The sequence below is a fragment of the Arvicanthis niloticus genome, chromosome 21 (assembly GCF_011762505.2).
Source record: "Arvicanthis niloticus isolate mArvNil1 chromosome 21, mArvNil1.pat.X, whole genome shotgun sequence".
Classification (NCBI taxonomy): domain Eukaryota; kingdom Metazoa; phylum Chordata; class Mammalia; order Rodentia; family Muridae; genus Arvicanthis; species Arvicanthis niloticus.
The window spans coordinates 22,439,811-22,463,377 of NC_047678.1; the positions used below are offsets into that span (position 1 = coordinate 22,439,811).

General features: G+C 46.3%; 1 protein-coding gene across 1 annotated transcript in view; it reads right to left on the minus strand.

The window, feature by feature from the left end:
- Ephb1 (EPH receptor B1) overlaps positions 1-23,567 on the minus strand; it is a 427,245-nt gene that overhangs the window by 256,353 nt on the left and 147,325 nt on the right. The window contains exon 3 of the mRNA XM_034484387.2: positions 17,871-18,552. Coding sequence (XP_034340278.2) covers positions 17,871-18,552 — 682 coding nt within the window. The remainder of the gene's footprint in view (positions 1-17,870; positions 18,553-23,567) is intronic.

The following is a 23,567-nucleotide window of genomic DNA, read 5'->3' on the forward strand; positions in this document are numbered from 1 at the left end:
CATGACATGAGTACTCTCTGCCAGACCTCATCTCATTTCCCTGCCTTGACCTCCCCCTTCTTCCGACATCCCTATCTAATCACATGATCCTATTGGCTCATTTGTGCATACTTATATGCAAGCGTTCAAACACACTGCATGCAGGCACACATGGACATCTTACTGGAGGTAAAATGTCTTTTGCTCATTTTGTCCAATTTTTTTTTCTAGTGTTTTCTCATTACCAACCATCCTTCTTCTAAAAAGAATGCCCTTTACTAACTTTATGCCTACCTTGTTCATACCCACAGTGAGTACTTCCTGAGGTTATTGGGACAGTTAAATTAAATCAGGTATTGCACTGATACGGGGTACATGGGAGAACATGGGGACATCCCGACCCATCCTCCTGGCTGAGCCCACCCTTCACCCCTAGGAAGCTTCTGTTCCCTCTCTGTGCCCTCATGAGCCTTAGCTTCAAACCCAGGCCTGGAGGACAAGGCCTGATCCTGCCTAAAATGCTCTGCCACCAGACTCAAGACTCCAAAAGGGAGGGTCATCCTGACTCCCAGCTCATTAGATGTAGCGTCTGAGGTCCCTGGGCTCTCCAAGTCTCCAGAAAAGAGTTTCCAGCATCGACTCGACTCCCTAACTCAATAGAACAAAGCCCACAGCTTTGGAAATAGCCTTCTTCCTCCATTTAAAAAAATAAGATCATGAAAAGTCCCCCAGAAAAAAAAAATCAATGCTGGCTTTTTTAAAACTCCAAATCAATATGATGTGTGAAAGTTCTCATTAAGAGAGAGGTGGAGGAGGTCAGAGAAACAGGGAGAATCAAAGGGAAGAGGTGGAGAAAGGAGAGGATACAGAAGCAGAGCTAGAACTCTGGTGGCCAGGGGAAGAGAGGAGAAAAGAAGGGAGAGGCAGGAAGGCCGAGAGGGGAGTACACGGCTGGCAGCCAAAGTAGAGAGAGGGCGCCTCCCAGGAGAAAAGAGACACTAACCAGACCTGAGAATGAGGTCTGAGGACTGTTCACTCCTTCCAGAAGCCATCCTCCAGCCTTAGGAAGTTGAGGGCAGAGAACAAAGAGGACACAGGATGACAGACAAGACACTATACTGGAAGGAAGGCACTAACAGAAAATTCAATTATTATGTCCAGCTGGAATTGGGGGGGAAAAAAATCAAAAGTCATGTATCTTAGCCTGGCATCTGAATCTCTCTGTGTGTAGCAGAGGGTGGCTTTGAACTCCTGATCTTTCTGTCCCCACGCCCCTAAAAACTCCTTATAAAAGATGTATAAAGGCTCAGGTAGGCCTTGAAGGGTTGGTGAAATTTCAGATTTGGACTTGCTGCTGCAGTAGTGGGGAGGAGATGAGAGATAGAAAGGTAGTGCAGCCTGCATGAGAGCTGTCAGTCAGAGCAGTGTATGCACAGTGAACTCACTCTGGGGCCAGCAGTGCACCAAGCACTCTGCAAGCATGCATTACTCAACACTCACAAGTAACCTGGTAAGCATGCTACAATTACACCCATTTTGTAGTTGGGGAAACTGAGGCATAGATGTGAATGTAATCTACTAGGGGTTATAAACCTAGTAAAGAATGGCTCCAGACCCTGAGTTCACACTCTAAATCAAACTGGACTCTGTGTCTGTGATAGGGATTGTGTGTGTGTGTGTGTGTGTGTGTGTGTGTGTGTGTGTGTGTGTGTGTGTTTTGCACACGCTCATGAATGCTTGTCTGAAAATGTGGAGAGATTCAGGCATAGGGTGTGATTGGCTCATTCTGGGACTTGGGAAGATAAATTGGGAGACAGATGGACAAGGGTTTGGTTGAGGCCACTGCTGCTGGCAGCAGGATGACACATATCACTGGAACCAGAAGCCCATCTAAGCCACCATACAGCACTCTCTGAAGGCTGTCCCTCCAGCAGAGTCACTGCCTCTGCTGACCTTTGGGTCATCTGTCTCTAAGACATCTCCCCTCCCTGTGGCAGGTCACGGGAGACTTCTCAGTGTCTCTCTGAAGTGATAAAACCATCCTAGCTCAGCCCTCCGATCCTGGAGCTGCAGTTAGCCCCTGGGTTTGAACAGTCTCTAATTTTTTTTCTATCCAGGCTCTTTGAAAACCCCCAGTGGATCCTGCCCCTGCCACCCCTGGACATTTTAATTCTGCTCAGATGACTTTTTTGAAAGAGCAGAATACAGACAAGGAAAGCTTCTATTCCTTTGTCCTCACGCTGCCAAACCAACAGTTGGCTCCTCGATAATAAAAAAATAAAAAATAAAAAAATGATAAAAAAGCAAAGGGCCTTTAAAAAAATCTTTGCAAGTGCTGGGGACAGAGCCCAGGGCTTTGGCAAGAGCTCTGCTACTGAGCCACACACCCTGGCCATTCCCCCTACCCCACCACAGCCAGGATGATCAAGGCCTTTACTTCAGACCTCTCCCTTCACCATCAAGCCTCTCCCCCCCCCCCCCCCGCTGCCTCACTCCTAGGAAGGCAGTGGGGAGGGAAAAAAATGATGTCCTTCTGTTTGTACCTGTTCATCAGATGAACTGCAGACTTGGGTATCTAGCCGCCCAGATGTCCCCATGCATCTTTAGAACACAGGACTATTGAGGCTGGGGCTCTGATATTTGCCCCAACCCAAAGAAGAAAACTAACTGCCAACACTCAACTCAGTGAGTATCAGCTTTATCGGTTGTTTGTGAATAGCTTGAGTGCACACACTCAAGGCCGAGCAAGGCTCTCAGAAACCATGTAAGAAGGGACATTTTATTCCAGGTAAGACCTCAAAGTCCCACCCAGGGGAATCTCCTCACAGACCACAATGAGAACCACCGAAGCCATAACATCCCCTTGTTCCCATTATCCACTTAGTTGGCAAAAACGTTTTACAAATCCTCCAAGCCTGCTCTCATATCATGATACAGAATACGGTGGTTATTATGCTTCAAGCATGTATTCACTGAATGTAAACCTTTAAAACATGTGGTAATTTCTGTGACCCCATTTCGATGTTATCTCTGAAAATACATAGGCATAGTCTCAGAGGGAGACCCAAAGATTCGCACTCTCTGTTTAGTCGGGGAGCTTGCACGCAGGGTTGGTGCAGAGCAAGGATGCTCTGAAAGTGCAAGGGAGAAGAGAGAGAGCCAGGTAGATGAGAAGAGGAAGCTTTCCCCATCGGATCAGTGCTGCAGGAGCAAGCATGCCCACAGGTTCTGGTCCACACCAACGCAAGGCAAGGCCATGTTCAGACTGCAAGTTCCTATTTCTGATTTGTATTTAAAAGGCCTCTGTTTAAGCTGGTCACATCTTTCAGTAACCAATAGAGGAAGACATTTAACAGCTTTGCTTGCATTTTTCTTTTTCTTTTTCTTTCTTTCTTTTTTTTTTTTTGGAATCACTTCAAGTGTTCGTAAAGGAAGTCTATGGAAGTATAATTTAAGAAATATTACAGAGTTGGATTCACCTCATCTCTGTGGGTCTCAGTGGCTCCTCCCACTGAACTGAAACACATTCATCAAAAAAGAAAGTTAGCTGACTTGGTCCATCCAGCGGTGAGAAAAAAAAGACAGAAATGAGATCCATTTCTGTTTGCTTTTATGGGGAGAAACAGATCAGGAGCCTTGGCAATTTGTAGGTGGGCAAAGTGAAGGGTAGTTTGTGATACCCCCATTAGATTTATAAAGCAGTACTTTGGGGGCAAGAACTAGGGGAAGAGGAAAGAAGGACTGGCTAATTCTCACCAGCCAGGGCATCCTCTACAGTACAGTGGCCTCCTATTCATCTCTGCCTTCCCTGAGAACCTATCCTTTTAAGAACACCGGGCTTTGCTGCACAAACACACCCTGCAAGTGGTCTGCCAGCTATGCAACAGACAAATGCCCCTGACCCGCTACATAAACTCCAGAGTAGATCCCAGGGGGGACAGTTTCAGGCAGCCACTTGACAGGCAACTGAAAACATCTTGGGCAGAGTCATGTCACCTATAAGGAAAGCGCCCCCATCCCCCAAAATAGGGAACAGGAAGCAACTAAGCTCCTGCTCCAGGTTGTTTAACCGTCCCTATTTTCTCCCTGTCTCTCTTCAGTTTGCTTCTCATGTTGCCTGGGCCTCCCCCTTGATAAGTTAAGCCCTCTCCCTGGCACCAAAGTGCTACTGGGCCAGGTGTAAGCTTCCATCCTAGCTGTCTTTGCCTGCTGAGCAGCTGTCCCTCTTGGCCTTGCCTCTGCCCTGCCCACACCCTCATCTCCAAGTCCCCCTAACACCCAGGATGGAGGGCTGACTAGAACTTGAGATAATTTTCCCAGGGCATTACAGCACTTTCTTTCAAGAGGCATAAGAGGGGAGGGAGAGGGATAAAGCTTAAATTTCAAGGAGCAAATACTTTTAAGACTGAAAGGGAAAATGGTTTAATTGCTCAAGTTCTTATTAGCCCCTGACAATACGGTGGGCAGGTGGTGGAGAGAAGAGATGAGGATACCCGTTTAGGCAAACCTGTTTTGCCTGATGAGCTTGCAAGGCAGGAGGCCAGGCTCACATCTGATGGTTGCTGCTGGCCTTGGAACTATTATCATTGGTCGCTGCTGGTCCTTCTCTCTCTGCAAGCAGGGGGTATCGGGAGCCCCTTCCTTGCTCTTCCAATAGTTATTCAAAGATACATTCAGAATGCATCAAGTTAATCAGCAGAGCCTTTCCCTTCTCTGCAAAATTAGTCATTCTGGCCATCTCTAGGCCTGCAGTGCTAGCCCAACTGCGTGAAGCATTGGGGAGACATCCAGTCATGTTCGCTCTGGGATCAGTAGGTGAGAGCAAGGCCTGTCCTCCCACTGGCTGCTGCTTCCAAGGTCACACACTAGTTCAACACCATGCAGCATGATTGCTTTGGATAAACATGGTGACCTAGCACAAATGGGAAGCCCCACCTAGAGCCAATCACAAGATAGGGCCAGTCATGGACTGTCTATGAAAGGATATCTTGATTTTTCCAGAGCCATTTCCCAAGCTGAATCTCCCTGGTGCCCCAGCTGCATCCCATGGGGGGGTGCAACCAGGCCTGCCTGGGAAGATGTGGTTCTGACTGCTCACTCTCCAGCAACCAGAACAAACGTTATCAATAAAATGATACACTTAACTGTCCACCAAAGGGAGGCTATTGTTAACTGGGAGATTGTGAGACTTAAAAAGATGAGAAGACCTGGGGTGGGGGTGGGGGTGAGGCTGCAGAAGGGAGGGGCGGTCACAAGAAACTGTCACTTTCGGTTTTCTCCCCTCTTATGAGAAAAAAGTAAAACAAAGCCCTCTTTGCCATTCTGAAGAAGCTTTGCTGTTTATTTTGTCAAAATATCCCTCCCCAGTCCCTTCAGGAGCCCTTCTTCCCCCTGGCCCTTTCTACACTGGCTCTAAAAAACAGACTGGTTTGCATGGGTGGGGGGGGTCTCTTTTCCAGGCTCACATTCTCTGGCTGTAATTAGCAACTGCTTTTCTTTAATTTTTGTATGTGTGCTCAAAGACCAAGAGAATGAAAGGGGAAAGCAGAGGTCTGTGTGAAAGGGGAGAGCAGACTGCCTCTCCCTCGCCCTTCTGTGTGCCCAGGCGCCCATGTTGGCAAACAGCACACAATGTCTGTCTATAGAGCCTTTTGTGACTTAGAAGGAGGGACCAGCCAGCATGCAGTTACAGGCAGGAAAGGAGACTGGGACAGAGGAAGGCTTAAGGAGACTTGATACTGGAAAAACAGAGGACTTAGAGACAGCTGCCTCCATCCTCTCCAAGGCCAGAAGGAAGTGGGTGTAGGGTGCCCACATCAGTCTCCAGTGACCTGGGGCAGTTGCTATCAACCCTCTTCTATGGCAAACCCATCAGCTCGAGGTTTGTAACACGTCAGAGGTGGGAGGACTGCTCTGCTGGGCTACTGAGTGCTCACCCATAGGTTATGGTGGGCAAGAAGGGCCACTCAGTTACCCCAGTGGTCAGGAAACTGAGGCAGGAGGATTGAAAGCTTGAAGCCATCCTAGGCTACATAGTAAACCTTGTCTTGTGATTAAAAAAAAAAAAAAAAAAAAAAAAAAAAAAAAAAAAAAAAAAAAATCAGAGGAAATCAGCATGCATTGATTAAAAACAGAGAATGGGAGACCAGAAAGGCCAATCACCGCAGATAAAACTCCCAAACGATGGCTTTCGTGGGGAACAACTCTTAAGGAAGCAGGAAAGTTTGGTTGGCAGGCAAAAATGCCACAGGAAAAGGGCAGCATCAACATGAAAGATAGATCAGTGACTCCCAACCACGTGTGTCACATACAACAGCCAGCAGCTTGGCTACTGGTTCTCAACTTGTGGCCAAAAGATTTGAAAGAAGCAATAGAGAAATGAAAAGAACTCTTATTAATCAAGACAAATCAGGGATGGGGTTAAAGAAGCTGAACTGAAACAACATGTGAATCAAAAAGTAGATCAGAACAGAGTACCAGGGCATTCAGGGAGTTGCTTTTCAAAGTTAAAAAAAAAAAGTAAGATATTTAATTAATGATATTATTATGAACATGTATGTTATATATTAATTATTTTGATGACAAAATCATTCTTGTAATATTCGCAACTGATTTCGATGACAAGCATTGATTTCCTATATTTTACTATGTTAAGGAATTGATTTTGTAAATGAAAATTCAAATCTGAACAGTTTCCCAGGGGTGGGGCGGGGGGGGGGATAATAAAAACAAGGAACAGAGATAGAAATTGGTTTATGAAAAGCTCTACCAGTGAGAAGCTTTCTCTGTCCTCTCTTTGGAATCAATCTAGAAAGAAGACAGGCGAGCGAGGCTTGCCTCAGAATAAAGAAATGGAAAGAAAGCTGGGCAAACAGATTTGGCTGCAGTTAGCAAAGGGGAAAGGCAAACAGAGCCAATGAGGAGCACAAAAAGCTCCAAGTGACGGGGCCTCCACACTGAGAGGAGTGTAGGCATGTGTGTGACAGACCCAGAAACCAAATGCAGGCCCCCAGATTGCCTAACTCCCAGAACAGGCACATTTTGCCAAGCTCACGATTTGGCAGAGTTCTCACATATTCCATACAGCTTCCACACGACGCTCCACCCGTCTCGCTCGCGCAGAGAGCAGCCTGTCATTTTCCACTTGACATGCACACGCGGCACTGACCTTATGTCCTCTGTCAGGCTGATATGTTATCGCCAGCTTCTAGGGAAAGGCTTTCATAACGGATGCGCTTGCGGCCGTTCTGCTGGGTTCGTTCTGCGTGTTTGTGCACAACGTGTCGCTGTATTGGACAACAGACAGACAAGGCCTCTGCCATCACTAGTAACTGTCTCCATCTGCCTCTGCCATCTCTGTCTCCAAAGAATGCCTGCCTCAGGCCCTGTTCTCGGTTCTTCTGAGTCCCCACTGCTCACTGAGACTGAGACACTCTCTTAGGTTTCTCTCAATGAAGGGCCCCGCCTCCTCTTCAGCCTCCGCCCTCCCTCCGTTCACACATTTCGCTTTGGATGTGTTTTGCTTTCACCTGACAGATGGTCATTGCCTATTAGAGCTTTCGAGGACAGGGGAAAACTGAGTCCAGGTATAGGTATGGCAGTCTCTAAGTAGTGAATGTGGCCACTCTGTAGAGCTCTTGGTCCATGTCTGGCCCACAGGAAAGAACCATTATCCAGGAAATCCCCAGGTGCAGATCAGACTCTGGGAGTGGAAGCATCTATGCAAAGCCAACTCCCATAACAAATTGAAAACCCTCTGGTAAGTGAATCTTAGCTCTTCTTCAGCTAGGAGGTATTTCAAGCAACAGACAGCAGTGCCTAGAGTCCTGTGCTATACATGACCTTGGGAAAGCTGCTGAGCTTCTCCGTCACCCAACATCACTACCACATGCATCCCACAGAGCAACTAAGGATGAAGTCAAACTACGAGATGAAGTCAAAGGAGAATATGGCAATGCACCTAGCTCACTGTCCTGGGTCCACAACACAGCCATGCTTGTAGCATTCCAGCAGTCAACCCAGAAAAGCATGCTGCATACCAAAGTCGAAGCCACCAGAATCAAAACGGAAGGCAACACTGGGGTGAGTTTATCCGCTGGCCCTCCTAAGCCACGTGAACTAGATAGTCAGCTGGCCTTTCGAGCATATACCATTAATGCATTAATCTTTATCTTAATTTTTATTGTGTGTGAGTGCCAGAGTGTGCATGCCACGGTGCATATGTGACGGTCAGGGACAACTTTCTGAAGTCTCTTTCTCTCCTTTCCCCATGGGATTAGAGGATTAAACAGAGGTCCTTCAGCAGACATTTTGTTTTTACCTGCTGAACCCTACTGTTACTGCTGGCCCCATGCTGGAGTCTTGTTTTATTATTTTCATCTATTCTTCTTCTTTACAACAATAATGTGTTTACTTTAAAATGTAAGTACACTTACTATTATTATTTTTTTAAAAAAGTATGTTGAAAAAGAAGGAAAGAGGAAGGGACAATAGAAGTGAGAAGGAGGGGAAGGCTGGGGAGAGGCAGGGAAGTCCATGGTACAGAAAGATTCCACAGAGCTGGAGGGAAAAGTCCAAAAGATGCTCACGGTAGCATTGAGCAGCATCCCAGGCCAGAACAGAAGCAGGACCAGGACTTCAGCACAGTGGGAAAATGAATGTCAAGCCTAGAGTAGAGAACTTACCAGAGGGGAGATGAGTGTGATTCCAAGTTGCCGGGGAAGGAAAGGGAAGGGAAAAGAAAGGAAGGGGAGGAGAGGGGAGGGGAGGGGGGAAGGGGAGGGGAGGGAAGGGGGAAGGGGAAAAGGTAGGAAAGAGGAAAGGGGCAAAGGGGGGAAAGGGAGAAAAGGGGAGAAAAAGGAGGGGGAAGGGGGAAGAAAGGGGGAGGGGAAGGAGGAGGGAAGAGAAAGGAAGCGAAGGGAAGGGTCAAGTCTAGAAAGGATGGGTTGGAGGTGCAGGCTGAAAGTTAATTGACAAAGGTTGTGTCACCAGGGTGGGCAGAGGCTAGAAGCCCTCTGAGGTAAGTTACGATGTATGTAAAAGGACGTAGGGTGGAGGGGCTGAGCCAAGAGAGCCTTAGCTGGATGATCCACAGAAAAGAATAGAAAATCCCAAACCTGGTTCAGAGACAGAAGGAGAAGGGAGGGAAAAATAAAAGGTGTCCATATCAGACTGGGTATTGGCGTTCCTGAAACTATACCACAAGAATGACACAGTCCTCCAGCATCAGGCACCTGCCCCTGTCCTGTTCCTTCTTCAGACATCCATTGTCCAGGAAATGACAAAATTGGGGTGTAAAGGCATGTGTCAAAGGCAAGAAACACACACAGGAAACCATGCAGAACAAGAAGGACCCGGAGGGAGCAGACTGCAGACTGTGTCATCCAAACACACCCAATTCTGGGCTGTGTTCTAGCAGCAAGCCAGGGCCTCAGGGACTCATAGAACTTCCCAAGGTTCAACAACCGCACAGTGAGACAAATGCAAATTGACATTGGAGTGGGATACTGCTATTTTACCTACCAGATTGGCAAAGATAAAAATGGTATTTTATTATCTTGGCAGAGGTATAGGGAGCAAGAGCTAAATCACTGCCGTGGGCGCGAAAGAAAAGGGGTTTGGTAGAATATGCATTTTTTGAGGGAACACAGTTTGGTAATATCTATCAAAATTAAAAATGTATATGCTCTGACTCAGCAACTTTAACTTTAAAGAATTTGTTGCATTCTTAGCTCCTAGAAAAGTGCTTGGCACAAAGAAAGGCCTCGATAAATATTCATTGAGCAAATTAATTAATGAATTTATCTTGCCGATGTACTCACATATTAATTTGAAGATTAATACGCAAGGGTATCTACCCCAATGTTGTTCGAATATAGCAAGAGATGGGGGGGGGGCTAAATGCATATAAATGAAGAACCAGTTGAACAAATAAAATGCCCCGAAATAATAACAATCAGCACAAACCACTTTTAACTTTCACTGGGAAGCAGGAAGTGAACTGGGGAGACCAAATACACCAGCCTCTGTCAAGTCCCCTGTTGTAGGGTAAGGAGGTCAAGGGTTAATCTGTAACCCAAATGAACAAATCTCAGGTCTCTTCTGCAAGAGAAGTGTTAGGCTTTAATAGTGAAAAAGGCTGCAGGGATGCAGCATAAAAAGGAAATTTATGTATCTAGAGTGTTTTCTAATAACACAAAACAGGTATCCTGGGGAAGAAGAGATTTGAATGAAAGTTCTACCCCAAGAAAGAAAAGATCATAGATGAACCAGGCTGTTCTGGCAATTGTGAGAGTTCTATTCCCAAAAGAAATGAGAAGGAATGGATAAGAGCTGTTAAGCTGGGAGCCCTAATCTAGCCAAGAAGGATTCCTATCTATACATTTCTCCAGACAAACACTCCACCTGTGGCCACAGATGCGCTGGCCATTGAGGCTCTGAAATTGAACCTGCTAAATCTGAGAATATAAGCATGAAAGAAAGGCCCCGCCACCAGCAGCACCCAGTGAGTTTCTGAAAATATGGTCATGAAGATGACCCAGCCTCTTTGACTTCAAGATTCCAACAAGGAACAGGAAAGCCTGACTCCCCTAAGCCTGCGGATGACAGAAGCAGGACATGCACCTGAAGAGGGTGTAACTCAGCTAGACCAGAAGTGCACAACTATTGCTGGAAACCCTGGGTCAGTGAGCTAACCCAACAGATCAGGATCAACTAGAAACCAGAAGGCTGGTTTCCTGTCCACACTCTAAGAAAAGCCTCAGGTCTATACTCAGTCCTGAATTTCTGTCATTCCAAGAAGCTCCGGGGGTGACCTGTAGAGACTCTAACTTCTGGAGCCAGCTTCGGGTGACCTCTTTTCCTCCCTCCCCAGCCCTGCATGCAGAGATGAGCCTGGTTCACTTGCAGGTACATGGACACAGCCTTCACCAGGCTGAACAAGCACCTAGGAAGTAAAAAGTTCTCTGTTACCTGGATGGCTTCTAGAACCCAAAGCAAACCCTGCCATGTTCTTCTGAATCAAATTACATCTCCAAAGGAACTATCTGCCCCATATCATCACACAGCTGTTATAAGGGGAGTATCAATCTCTTTCACTAGCAGATTCTCTGGCTGTTATTTCAGCCAGCAAGGAGAATATATACAGGTCACCTGAAGGCCAAGAGCTATCTCTAGGGAAAGGTCAAGCTTACTCCTCCCAATGTTCATTTCAAAGCCCTCAGAGCAAAGTAGGGTTTTCCCTGGATGGCTTGACTGTGTCCTTTGCCACTGCCCTACCACCGCTTTTCAGTTGTCTTCATCCCACCACAATGAGAAAGCTCTAGTTATATCAGGATTCAGTCAACACGGATGTCATTGACAACAGAAAGTAAAACAAAACATAGACTTACTGAGCTCCCTGGGGCCCAGAAGATGCAGGTAGGCTTGAGTTTAGAGCGAGTTCTCTCTCAGTGACTCCCCATATAGTCAAGGGAGTTTGTGCTCAGAATCTGCAGAAAGGGACTTACCAGCTCCAGAGAGCTGTAGAACTGAACCTGCCAAAGACCTGGACTTGGGCTTCCTTACCTCCAAAACTGTAGGAAGTGAGTTTCAGCCCATTATAAAGCAACACATCTGCTGTTGCATTCTGTTATAGAAGACCCAGCAGACTAGGAAATGAGTGTGGGTGAGCTGGAACATAGTCCTTGGTGCTGGCCAGAAAGTCACATCCAGACTCTATCTACTCTCCCCTCTTTCTCTGAAACAAAGCCTTAGGCAAGAAATCTGAGGACACACATACCCCCAACCTATGTGCTACTTAAACGGTTTGCAATGGGGTCTCATGGTCTCTGAAAAAGGAGGCTGAGACCAGACAGATGGCGATAACCGATACAAAATCCTGGGCAGATGCATGGTGCAAAATTGTGTAAGGACATCCACGAACCAAGGTCCATTGAAAAGGCTCAATATTCCTGAACACATATATTCTTGAGAATGGTTAACTTCAGCCTCGTCTCGTCTCAGAACCAGAGGCAAATGGTAGCGTCTCAAGACCTAAGTCTGAATTAGCTAGTCCTCTCTAAGGACAATTTCCACCCATCCACTCAATCAATCAATACCAGACCTCATAGGTTTTCATGAGCAAACGGCAGGGCAGTCAAAGGCCACCTTCAGGTCCCTGCTGGCCTCTCAGCCCAGAGATATTTCCACTACTTACATCATAATGCATAGTTAAAGTCACAGATGACCAGCCTTCAGGCAAAATACAGACTTTTTCCTAGACTGATCTCCAGTCTGAAGTGTGTTATCATTCAGTGATGTGGGACCACCCTGAGACGGTCATGACTGTTTGGTCAACAACAATGGGGTGTGGGGTTTCCTCAAGGCAGAAGTGTAGAACCTAAGGGGATCTGGAACCTGGCATTCTGCATCCTATGCTGCTTTTGGAGCCCAACATTTGGAGGCTGTGCAGAAAAGGGGCATCCTTCCAGCCCCACTTACTGCTGTTCAGAGTGTCATAGCCCATTATATCCAACCAATTACTTATGCCTCCTCTCTGGAGGGCACTGGGCAGGGCCACCACAGAAAGCAGAGGAGACCCTGGGTGGTTTTTCAATGAAGTCGCCTATTGGGAAATCCTATTATGAAGGTCATCTTACAGGGCTGTGGTGTTAATGACCTTGGCTTCCCTTGGCCCTGAGAATCGCTGGTCTCCCTGGGGCTTGAGGGAAGGCCATCTGGGCTGTGAACTCCCTCTCACCAGCTGACTGCTGCCAGGCCCCGGGGAGGGGGGTGGAAATGCTCCTCAGCGGCTTTGAATTCAGCGACCTTGGATGTGGCTGTCAGCATCCTGGCCTGACTCATGTGCACATACATGGGAACATATATGCACCTGAACATGCTCCCTGGGGCCAGCCTTACCTCAGCAGGAACTGGCAGAAAGCCAGAAGCTGAGTCCAACGACCCTAAGTGGGAGGGGAATAGGTCCTAGAAACCACTTTAGAACTAAATTAGACACATTTCTCTCCACCTTCAAATCCTGCAGATTTTTTTTTTCATCTCAACTCCCCTAGGCTTATAAAGTGGCTCATCTTAGCTGTTCAGGTTGACAAAGGCATTGGAACTGTTGAAAGGTTCTAAGTGTCCCTTGGGTCTCTATGTATGATATGTAGGTAGAAAATTAGCAAAAAAAAAAAAAAAAAGTCCTCACTTGTTTCATGAGGTGGGGGTAGAGATGCAACCACCCTAGGAAAGGAGACCCTTTGGGAGATGTCAGGCAAGTGTCAGCACAAGTCAGGTTGGCAACGCCAAGATACAGCTTCCACAGGGAGGTGGGGAGCCAGAGATGCATGGAACAGAGAATTGCTCTGTTCTCCAGGACATTCAAAAGCCATCCATGGTGATGGTTGGACTTGAGAGTTCCCTGCAAAAGCTACAAAGCTTTGCAGGTACCCAGCCTCAAGACTGAGAAAGGAATGGATTTCTAAAGGTGTGGCCCTGTCTGCTGCCGGGAGCAGTGCCAGCCACTCCCTAGTATTCTTGGGGCTTCCGATACCAAGTAGCTCTCTACAGAAACGCTTATTCTTTTCTCTTATTTCTGGGCAGTCAGCTTCCTGCCCCTGCCTCATCTACTCAGAACTCCTCTGGGGCTTCTGATCAGCTAGAGTACCAAGTCAATTAGCCTCTGGCCTGTAGCCCCATCTGCTAAGGTTAGACTCCTTCTCTGAGAACCATAGCTTACTACCTTTGGCCACAGGTCAAGGCACCTGGGACAGACAGGAACGTGGTAAAAAAAAAAATGATAGGCAGGGCTATGTACCTTATTTATTGAGCCACACTCCACCACCACCACCTAATGCCCCCCCCCCCATGGCTGAAAAGAAGTTCATGAGGCAGATCCTTCTGGAAGCTCTATGGAATGTTGCAAAGTCAATCCTTCAGAGACTTCTCTAGGGTGGAACATAGCCCCAAATCATGGACACCCAGAAGATTATGTCACCAGCCTGATGCTTTGACAGAAAAAATAAGTCTGCTCCTACTAGGCCTTTAAGAAAGATTATCAGTTCCAGCCCTGTGCTGGTTAGTTTTTGCCGACTTGATACAAACCTGGTCACATTTGAGAAGGCAGAATCTCAATTGGGGAACTTCCTCAATCAGACTAGCCTGTAGGCCAGTCTGTAGGGGCATTTTCTTGACTGACATTGACATGGTGGGAGGTCCCAGCTCACTGGGGGATGAGCAGCTGCTGAACAGGTAAGTGACTTAAAAATAATACAGGGTGAGTAAGTCATAGGGTGAAAGCCAGAAAGCAGAGTTCCACCATGACCTCTGCTTCTCTCTTGGTGATGGACTATAATTGGGACTTGTAAGCTGAGATACAAGTTGATTTTGGTCATGGTGTTCTATCACATCATCAGGAACCCTAACTAAGACACAGCCCCGCCATTTCCCCCTCAGGCTAACCTTAGCCAATATAGCATTTTAAGGGCTTGCTCTCATGGTCTGCCTGGCACAGGAAAAGCAAGTCTGCATGAGGCCCACACAGAGACTCGCTTCACCACCAACTTTAGCAGGAGGAACGTGGCACAAAGAGAGAAAGCTATGCTTTCTTGTCAAATCCCTAAGCTATGAACACATGACCTAAAGTTGAAAAAAACAAGCCATCTTCCAAGTAACTAATTTCTATTGACTGACACATGATGAAGTCAGAGTCGATGGTGGGATCAACATGCCCGTGCATTTCGGCATGATAAGCTTAGCCTGTGTGTGTCTGTACAGAAAGAACGAGTCAGAGGTCAGGCCTTCAGCCACAGAACCCTCTAGAACTGTTGTTCTCAACCTTCCTAATCTGAGACTGTTTGATATAGTTTCTCATGTTGTGGTGACCTCCCCCTAGCCATAAATTTATTTTTGTTGCTACTTCATCACTATAATTTTGTTGCTATTATGAATAGCAGTATAAATATCTGTTTCCCCAAGGTCTGAGGTGACCCCGGTGAAAAGGTCATTCGACCCCCAGGTTGAGAACCACTGCACTAGAAAGCATGTGAGTCATATGCTAACATACAAGTTCTACCACCCCCCCTCTGCCTACTGTCCCCATTGCCCTGGTCTCATATTCTCCCTGTCCACAACAGGAACAGCCTGGGGCCAAGACTGCTCTTGGCTGGCTGGGCTACCTAATTGGTCTCCAGGTGCCTCTGCATACCGCAGTAACTGGTCACCAAGAATTTGACAGATACATAGCTTTAGCAGATAGAAAGTGAAAGCAAGACAATATGGTCCCTTGCCCATCAGTTTAAAAAGGGGGAGGGAGAAGTAACCAGAAAGCAAAAAGGGATACTGTTTCTACAGCCACTCTATAGATTTTACACATTCAAAGTCTCAGATACAAATATGAGGGGATGGTACATGGTGATAACCACATTGTTATCAGACCCCCACACACACCTCCCGGTGAGATTCAAGCAACAAGAATTCCCAGGTTATGTCAGGACAGCTGTTGGGTCTTCGCTGCTTTTCACCTATAGTCTTTACCATTCACCATTCCCTCCATTCTGTTCTCATGAGTACTGGGAGTTTGAGGTTGACAACCCTAGAATTGACATGAAGGACCCCAGTGTCTACCTGGCAACATAGCATGCTCACATAATGTGGCTGGAGACCTGCCCTTAAAAACACAGAACAGGGACCAACCTCAAGTCTCTACACATACTTCCTATCCCAAGGGTACAGCATCCTTCCAAACTCTCCATCTACACAGGGGTTGGGTCCCCTCATTTCCCAGGCAGCCCTCTGTAAATACAGGACAGAGAGATTGGCTCAGCCATCAGAGTTCTGATACCAGCAATTGAGGGGATGCAAATTTTGAGCTCCTGAGGAGAGTGAAGGGTTTCTCTTGGTCTCTAAGGATTAGCCAGGCTGTGGAGCCCATGCTACTATCTGACTGATTACTCTACACTCTCAGAGATGTCGCCACAATGTAGCCTGTGCAGTGAGCGCTCTCCCCGCCCCTTTTCTCCATCCTCCAATGAGTTTACAATAAGTGGTTACATGTAAAATCTAGCCGTGTTCACAACAGTCAGAGATTAGTAACATTCACCGAAACCCACTAGGGCGGTTTGGGCCAGGCAGGAAGAATGAAAAGAAACGACTTGCATTTACATATTTGTCCCCATGGGCCCTCGCAGAACAACCATGAGAGGTGACTGACAAGCAGTGTGGACAGTAGAGCCCCCCAAAAGAGTAACGTTCCAATTAGTCCAAAGAAACGAGAGCCTGTTTCCCAGAGTCCCAATTAAATCAGAACCAATCAATGCTTGCTTCCACCCTTGCCATTCTGCTCAGGAAATAATGAGAAAAATGAGAGGGGCCCAGCCAGCAACTTTGGCGTGGCAGCCCTTTGAAGCCAGAGAAATGCACTCAGCATGGTTTGTGAGCAAGCCCAGTTGCTGCTGCACCTGTGCCTTTAAGACAGCCTGGTGTCTTGGTTGCCACTCAGATCCTGAGGAATGCCAAAGAGGGTGCCCCCGCCCCACCCCCAACCTGTGGGACACAGAGGAGCTCTGTGGGACCAGACCCCGCTGGTCCTAAAACTGTCTGCGTTGATTCATCACTGGATCTGGCGTGCTCTCCCCTCTGTTTCCACGCCATCCATCATGGGTCCCAGAACCAAGAAATCCAATAAAGACACAAAGGCATAGCTCTGTGTTCCCAGCAGGCCCCAGAAAGGCTGTGTGAAGGCCCCAGCCCAGGCAATTAGCTGAATCCATGGGATCGCGTGTTGATAGGCTTTCAAAATCCTTTGCCAGGCATTTCACAGGCAGGTGTTTGGGGAAGGAAGGAAGGAAACAGACAGGGGCTGGCCCGTGCTCGAGCCAGTGCCTGGGGACAACCCAGGAAAGAGGGCGTTTTCAGGAGACTTGTGATAGAAAAGGAGCTATTTTTCTTTTCTCCCAAAGTACAAAAGAGACGGGGCAATCGAGTCGTGATACAGTAAAAATCATTTCCAAACATTTAAACAATCTAAACTTCTGAAGGCCATAAGCAAGATTTAATAATGGAACTCACCTTTGCTTCCGGATCAGCCTATATTGAGCTCCAATATAGGCTTAGACAAGACAGGAAGACCAGGCTTCTAGAGCCTTCCATTCATTCCCAGACCAAACTGGAGCCAGTTCAGTATATTCGCTACCACACATGGAACAAAGGAAACGTAGAGTCCAGATCTACTGTGAACGTATGAAACCTTAAGCCTGCAATCTGCAAAGTTTGCATCCGTTTGTTTCAGTCAGAAACAAAGGCTCCTCCGCACATGGAACTTTCCCATCCCTGTCCCAGTGGCTTCATCTCCTTCCAGGGCCTGGCATTGAGCCCCTGGAGAAAGACAGCCAAGCCAGAGGGCTTTGAGTTAATGAGCTACACGGCTTCAGCACCAAGTTCAAGGCTGTGGGAGCTGGACTGAAAGGAACTAAAATATTTTCCAAATTCAGTCACTTCTCAATTACCCTTGAGTGAACTGTCCATGACAACCCAAATACTCCATGACCCCCCCCCCCCAGAGCTTGAGGCTGATGAAAGATTGTGTGTGTGTGTGTGTGTGTGTGTGTGTGTGTGTGTGTAAGAGAGAGGATGTGTTCCCAAAGTAAATATAAACAAGTGATTATTGAATAATTTTGTCATTGTTCATAGTTTTTCCCATCCCTTTCTCCACACAGGCATGTAGACAGTTGGTCATAATTGGAAAATCATCAGGCATAGGGGATGCTGGGGACAGAGGTTCTTCTGAGATTTATAATAAGCCGATAGGCTCTCTCTTTTCCTGAGTGACCCAGAACTAGAAGTAGAAATGTTATGAACTTGGCTCTCCCCCAGTGGGATGGAGGCAGACACTCAAGGAGCCCCGAGCTTACCCTTGCAGGCCACGCTGTTTTCAGGTTCATAGCCAGGCTTACAGGTGCAGCGCCCAATGGGCACCATCCACTCTCCATCCCCGTTGCAGTAGAGTTTTATGGGCACATCCACTTCTTCTGCATTAGGGATACATGTGCCCCGAGCAATCACCAGAGATGTGCTCTCTGCTCCTGTCATGGTTTCTGGGAACACTGCAAAATTTTGCACAATGCTGGGACACTTTTTGAAGAAGACACGAACAGAAAGGAGAGACATACAGGCTCCATAATCCTGGAAAGCGAGGTAAAAGCCATTCCTAGTAAGAGGCCCAAAGCTCCTGACTTCTGTATTGACCTTCATCAACCTTCCCCCAAAATCCACCTGGGAGAAGCTCTCATCTGCAGCAATAGTGTCAACTTTGAGATAGGGGGCTTCAGACCAGAAGGCTGACTTCTTGGTGGCAATGACAGAGTCTGTCTCATAGTAGTACAAGTTGAAGGTCTCTTTGCAGGAGCCTGGGACATTTGGAAGGCTGCTGCAGTCCCTCACAGTGAAGCGCATCTCTGTATAGATGCGGTGGGCGCCCCGTCTGTTGATAAAGGTGGTAAGTAGCCAGTTGTTCTGGTTGGGTTCAAAGACGTTGCACACTTGGTAAGTACGAATGGTGTTCAGGTTTTCATCGTAGCCACTGACTTCTTCCCACTGTCCCAAGTAGGCCACAGGCACACACATGTGAAATCAGAAAGGAGAGAGTGATAAGACAATAGTCAATGCAAAATTGAATCCCCGCACCTTAGAGGCTTTAAGAGCTCACCAGTCTCACTGCATCCACGTAACAAATGAGCTCATATAACCATGTTTGCACTTCAAAGATCTCCTGATATTCAGAGTCACAGTTCTCTACCACCCACCAAATACAACACATTTTAATTACAGAAACTATCCCCTCATCAAACTTGGAAATCTCATGCTGTGGCTATCCTTCATTGTGCCTCACTGACAGCAGACACCATACTCTTCACTGCCAACAGTGAATGAATTAGAGATCCAGTTATAAGAGGACTCTACAGCAGACATCTCCATCTGTGAGCCTAATACCTTCATTGGGGCAAAACTCATTTATATACCTCTATAAAGCACATGAAGAGAAATGTTTATTTTGTTTGGTTTTGTGTTTGTTTCTCAATAAACTTAGATTCTCCAAACCTTTTGTTTTAGAACTGAAATCTCTTTGAAAGAGCTAGACTGTAAAACTGTATGGGGGCTGCTAAGAGACACTTTTAATGAAGTTAATACAGCTCAGTATTGTGGAAAATTCAAGCTGAGATGTGATGCAGGAGCAATGTTGGAAGCAATGTTGCCTAGAGAGGAAGGACCACTGCTTACTCTGGGAGAGATGACCATGATTCATATGAGAAAAGAGAATTCATATTTCAGAGGAATATGAAATTGTGCATCAGAGGAAGAGTAGAGAACAGCAGTTTACTTCACACCCTTCATGAGTCCCACAACTCAGTTCTGTTATCTCCAGTTCTTGGCTCATAAGACACCATGCAATTCCTCCATGTACATGGCTATAGGAGAAGGTACATGGGGAAGATAGTGCTTTGAAAAGCCTACAACTTCTAGAAGGCAATTTTTGCAACAAGGAAGTTGATAAATGAAAGAGTCTTTTTCCCCTTTGGGCTACAAAAGAAGACACACGGTGTCAAGGGTGAAGGGGATAAAAGGAGCACATCTAGAAAGATGACCTACACATCCAGCCCTACTGGGCTCTCTTAGCCCCCCTCCAGAGTACCAATTCCTGCCCCAGCCAGAGTCTCTGGTGAGTTCCTTCCAGAAACCCTTGAGGACTAAAGGTCCATCTTGATTTGCTGCCTAGATAAAGGCTCAACCCTCCCATAAGGAAACCAGCACCCCATCTGTTACTTGATTACACCACCCCTCCCTTTCCATCTCTCTCTCCCCATCTCTCCTGCTGAGTGCTTAGATTGATCTTGAATTTGCTATGTAGCTACTCTTGCTGCTACCTCCCCAAAGGTATCACAGGACATACCAACAAGGTTTATGTAGTGCTGGAAGTCCAACTCTGGCCTTTCTGCATGCTAGGCAAGCACTCGGCTAACTGAGCCACATCCCCAACTTGTTGCAGTCACTCTTATGGCCCCCAGCACCTCTTCTTGCTCAACTTGTAATGCCAAGACTTCAACATTGCCAACGTTAAAAGTGCAAGTGGCTTCCACCGCCAAGCTCCATCCGAATGCTGTGCATTTGACCTAGGATGCCTTTCTGGTCTTTGCTGGAGTAAGCGCAACTCTGGAAAACCTCAGAGCTTCCAGCTCATGCTGGACAGCATGCCCCATCCTGGCACTTGTTCTACCGTTTCTCCATCTGTACGAATTTAGACACACTGACACTGAAGCATCCCACACCACTAGTGGTTGGTGGGCCCCTAAAGAACCATAGCATGTAAGAGACACTTAGCATCTGGACACAGCATCGGAACGGATATTATGCACACATGAGAATATACGCCTGTTCTCATGTCCAGTGTCAGGGCCACCATCGGACCAAAAGCTCTGCTTCATAGCTCATGTGCAGTATAAATCCACACTGTCAAACCTCACCTGGGCTTTGCTTAATTTCTTATTGATCTCTGGATATAAAGGAGCCTTCATGTTTTTTTTTTTCTCCTTCTTAAAGACTGTGTTATGTTCTATTTAAATGTGTTTGTGGAAGTTTGGTTCTGCTTGACTGGATTTTGGAAACCAGAAAACAAATAGATGAGGGAGAAGTTGCTGACAGCATTTCAGATGGCTTTCAGGCCTCCCTCCCTTCCCAGCGCCCTTCTGAAACATTTCCCCTGCTGTCCTGACAAGACTTCGAAAGAAAGGGTGGCTTTCTTTTAGTGTTCTGCAATTGGTTAAACCCAGCAGGTCCCCGATCCATTGTTCTAGCAAGATCCATTATTCTAGCAGAGTCACAAATGCTGGACCCCGTAGTTTAGGCCCAGGTGAAGCACATGACCCCATTCATAACAGAGATCTGCTCACATCCAGGGCCTCTGGCCACCCAACACTAACACAACTCTGACTGGGAAAGGAAGTCCAACCAACCAGGCTCACCTGAGCACCAAGGCCATTACCACTGAACGTCCTGTAATAAACAGAACGGGGATTTCACTCAGCAGAGCTGATATATTGAGAACATTCATCTTCACCAATGACACTGATTAGCGTTGTAAGGCCCAACAGAGGTAATCGTTTCAGACATTAACCTCTCTGGGCCTCAGTTTTCTCATCTGTAAAATGAGGAATCATACTGGGTGACCTCAAATTGTACAATTCTACAGATCTAATTGATTCCGTGACAGCTCCCGAGGGAGCAATCAAATCAAATTAGAGAGGATAGAACTGTATATTCAAAGGGAAAATGTAGAAAGAAATGGAGAGAAAGGAAAAAAGCTCCCTGTGGTTTGAGGGGAAAGGAGACTGCAACTACAGAGCCAGGCATTCATTTCCATTCTTCTCCTGTCAGCTGTTGCTGAGGGGTGGGAGGGTGAGGGGAGGACGAACAGAAGAGACAGGACAGGGCTGGAGGAGAGACAAATGCCTTGGAGGGTAAGTAGCAATTATGATGGGGAGGACCTGAAAGAAAGAGAAGCTTTTGGTTCATGTAGACAGACTAGGATGAGCTGGCACTCCCAGCAGGGAGGGACAAACATTGTTATTTGTTGATGATACATGGTATCAGTCTCGTGGCTTTGTTGCAAAACCTTACTTATTCATCAGTGGAAAATGTTTCTAAACACCAGCTGTATGCCACGCATTCCATTAGCCATAGGGATACAGCAGTGAGAAGCTTAGGACCGAGAAACAGGAACAGAAATTAGTGCATTATCCAAATAAGTAACTAAGTACAATTGTGCTAATTAATGGGAGGATATGAGGTGCCAAGAAAGGGGATGTATATGAACACAGGGAAGTCTCCCATAAGGGTCTCCAAGTGGATGGAGAGGCGTTGGCCTGGAGAAGGGTGTATATCCTAGGGACAGAAATGGGTATCTGTGCCCTAGGGCACACTAACACAAAAGCTCTGAGGTGGGAAAAGGCGAGCTGGTGTCATCCAGGGATGAAGTTCATGGACATAATAAGAATGATAGAGATAAAATGAAGGGAACCAGGACAGGATGAGAAGTTTGGGTTTCAACCTGACTACAGAAAACATAGATAAGATCTAGAGAGGAAACACAGGGGGACCAAAGTTCAATGTTTAGAAGCTATCTCAAAGTAGGAGATAGGCTGGAGGGAGACTTAAATGCATGGGAGGAACAATTGGATATCACTGACATCCAGGTATGAAAGAAGGTGGGATCAAGGGAGGAGACCTGCAGAGACAAGAAAGATATTTTGGGGAGACTCTTGCTGTCAGTGAATAGACCAGACCCAAGGGGCCATGTGTCCATGAACATCTTTTCACGCTATTTTTGAGAATCTCGAATCTTTAGAAATGCTGGTTTCCCTTTGCATTCCCCTTAAAAAGCCTGAGGTTTCTATGGATCTTGGATAGTCTGCCTGAAGAGATACTCAATTTCCTTTTCAGGACCAGTTTTTCTTACCATGAACCTGTACTGCCCGAGGACAGATTTACAAAACATTCCATTCCATGGCTACTTCCCAGACTCCACTTTTGAGCCCCTCCTGTGCTTTTCCCTGTTTTTCTCTCCTCCCGCTAAACAGCAGCAAAGTACCATGGTTGTCTTACCAGATTGGCATTAAAGAAATACAGTGCCAAGCCTTGGTTAGGAAGTGGCTCAGAAGATACCAGGAAGTGGAAACTGACAGACAGCATCTTATTTGATGCAGTTGCTTCTGTCAGCACTGACAATGTTAACCTAAACTCAAATCAGTGGAGAGCAGATAAATCAATTTTTTTTCAAACTTTTGGATAACTATGTAACCATTTGGAAAAAAAAGAACAAGATCACCCATGCTCCATCTATTACGCCAGAATAAAATTCCCAATAAATCAGAGTTAAACTTTACAAGAAAAACTATAAAAGTACAAAAAAGAACACAGGGACAATTTCTTTACACTAATAATGACACAAAACTCATGAGGCCAGATAAATTAAATTTTCTCACTTTTTAAATTGTCTCACTTGGTTAAATGGGCAAGATGGAAACCAGTATATGCAAATAGAAAAGAAATAAAGAAAACTTGATGAAAAATCCCTCAAAACTATTGATGGTATGTTATAGGAACACATTAATTCCCCTAATATATGGAAAACTTATACATCAGTTAAAACTAGACATACAAAGAATATCAACCAACAGCTTACTGAGATGCAGAGCCCCCCCCCCCCAGTCATATGATAGGATTTGGCCCATCAGTCAACATTACAAAAATGTCTAGGTATGACAAATATGCTGACCCTTTTGTTGTTGGTGGTTAAAGAATAAAAGTATGAAGATACTACATATGCAATGATATTGAGGCCAAAAATTGGAGATAAAAATTATGATCCTCAGGCAGGAGAGACTGTTCAACAGCTAAGAGCCCTTACTACTCTGGCAGAAAGCCAGGACTCAATTCTCAGAACCAACATGGCTGCTCACCAACCAAAACTCTGGTTCTAGGGAATCTGATGCCCTCTTCTAGCCCCCCTGTGCACTGGCACACATGTGGTGCACATACATATATGCAGGCAAGCA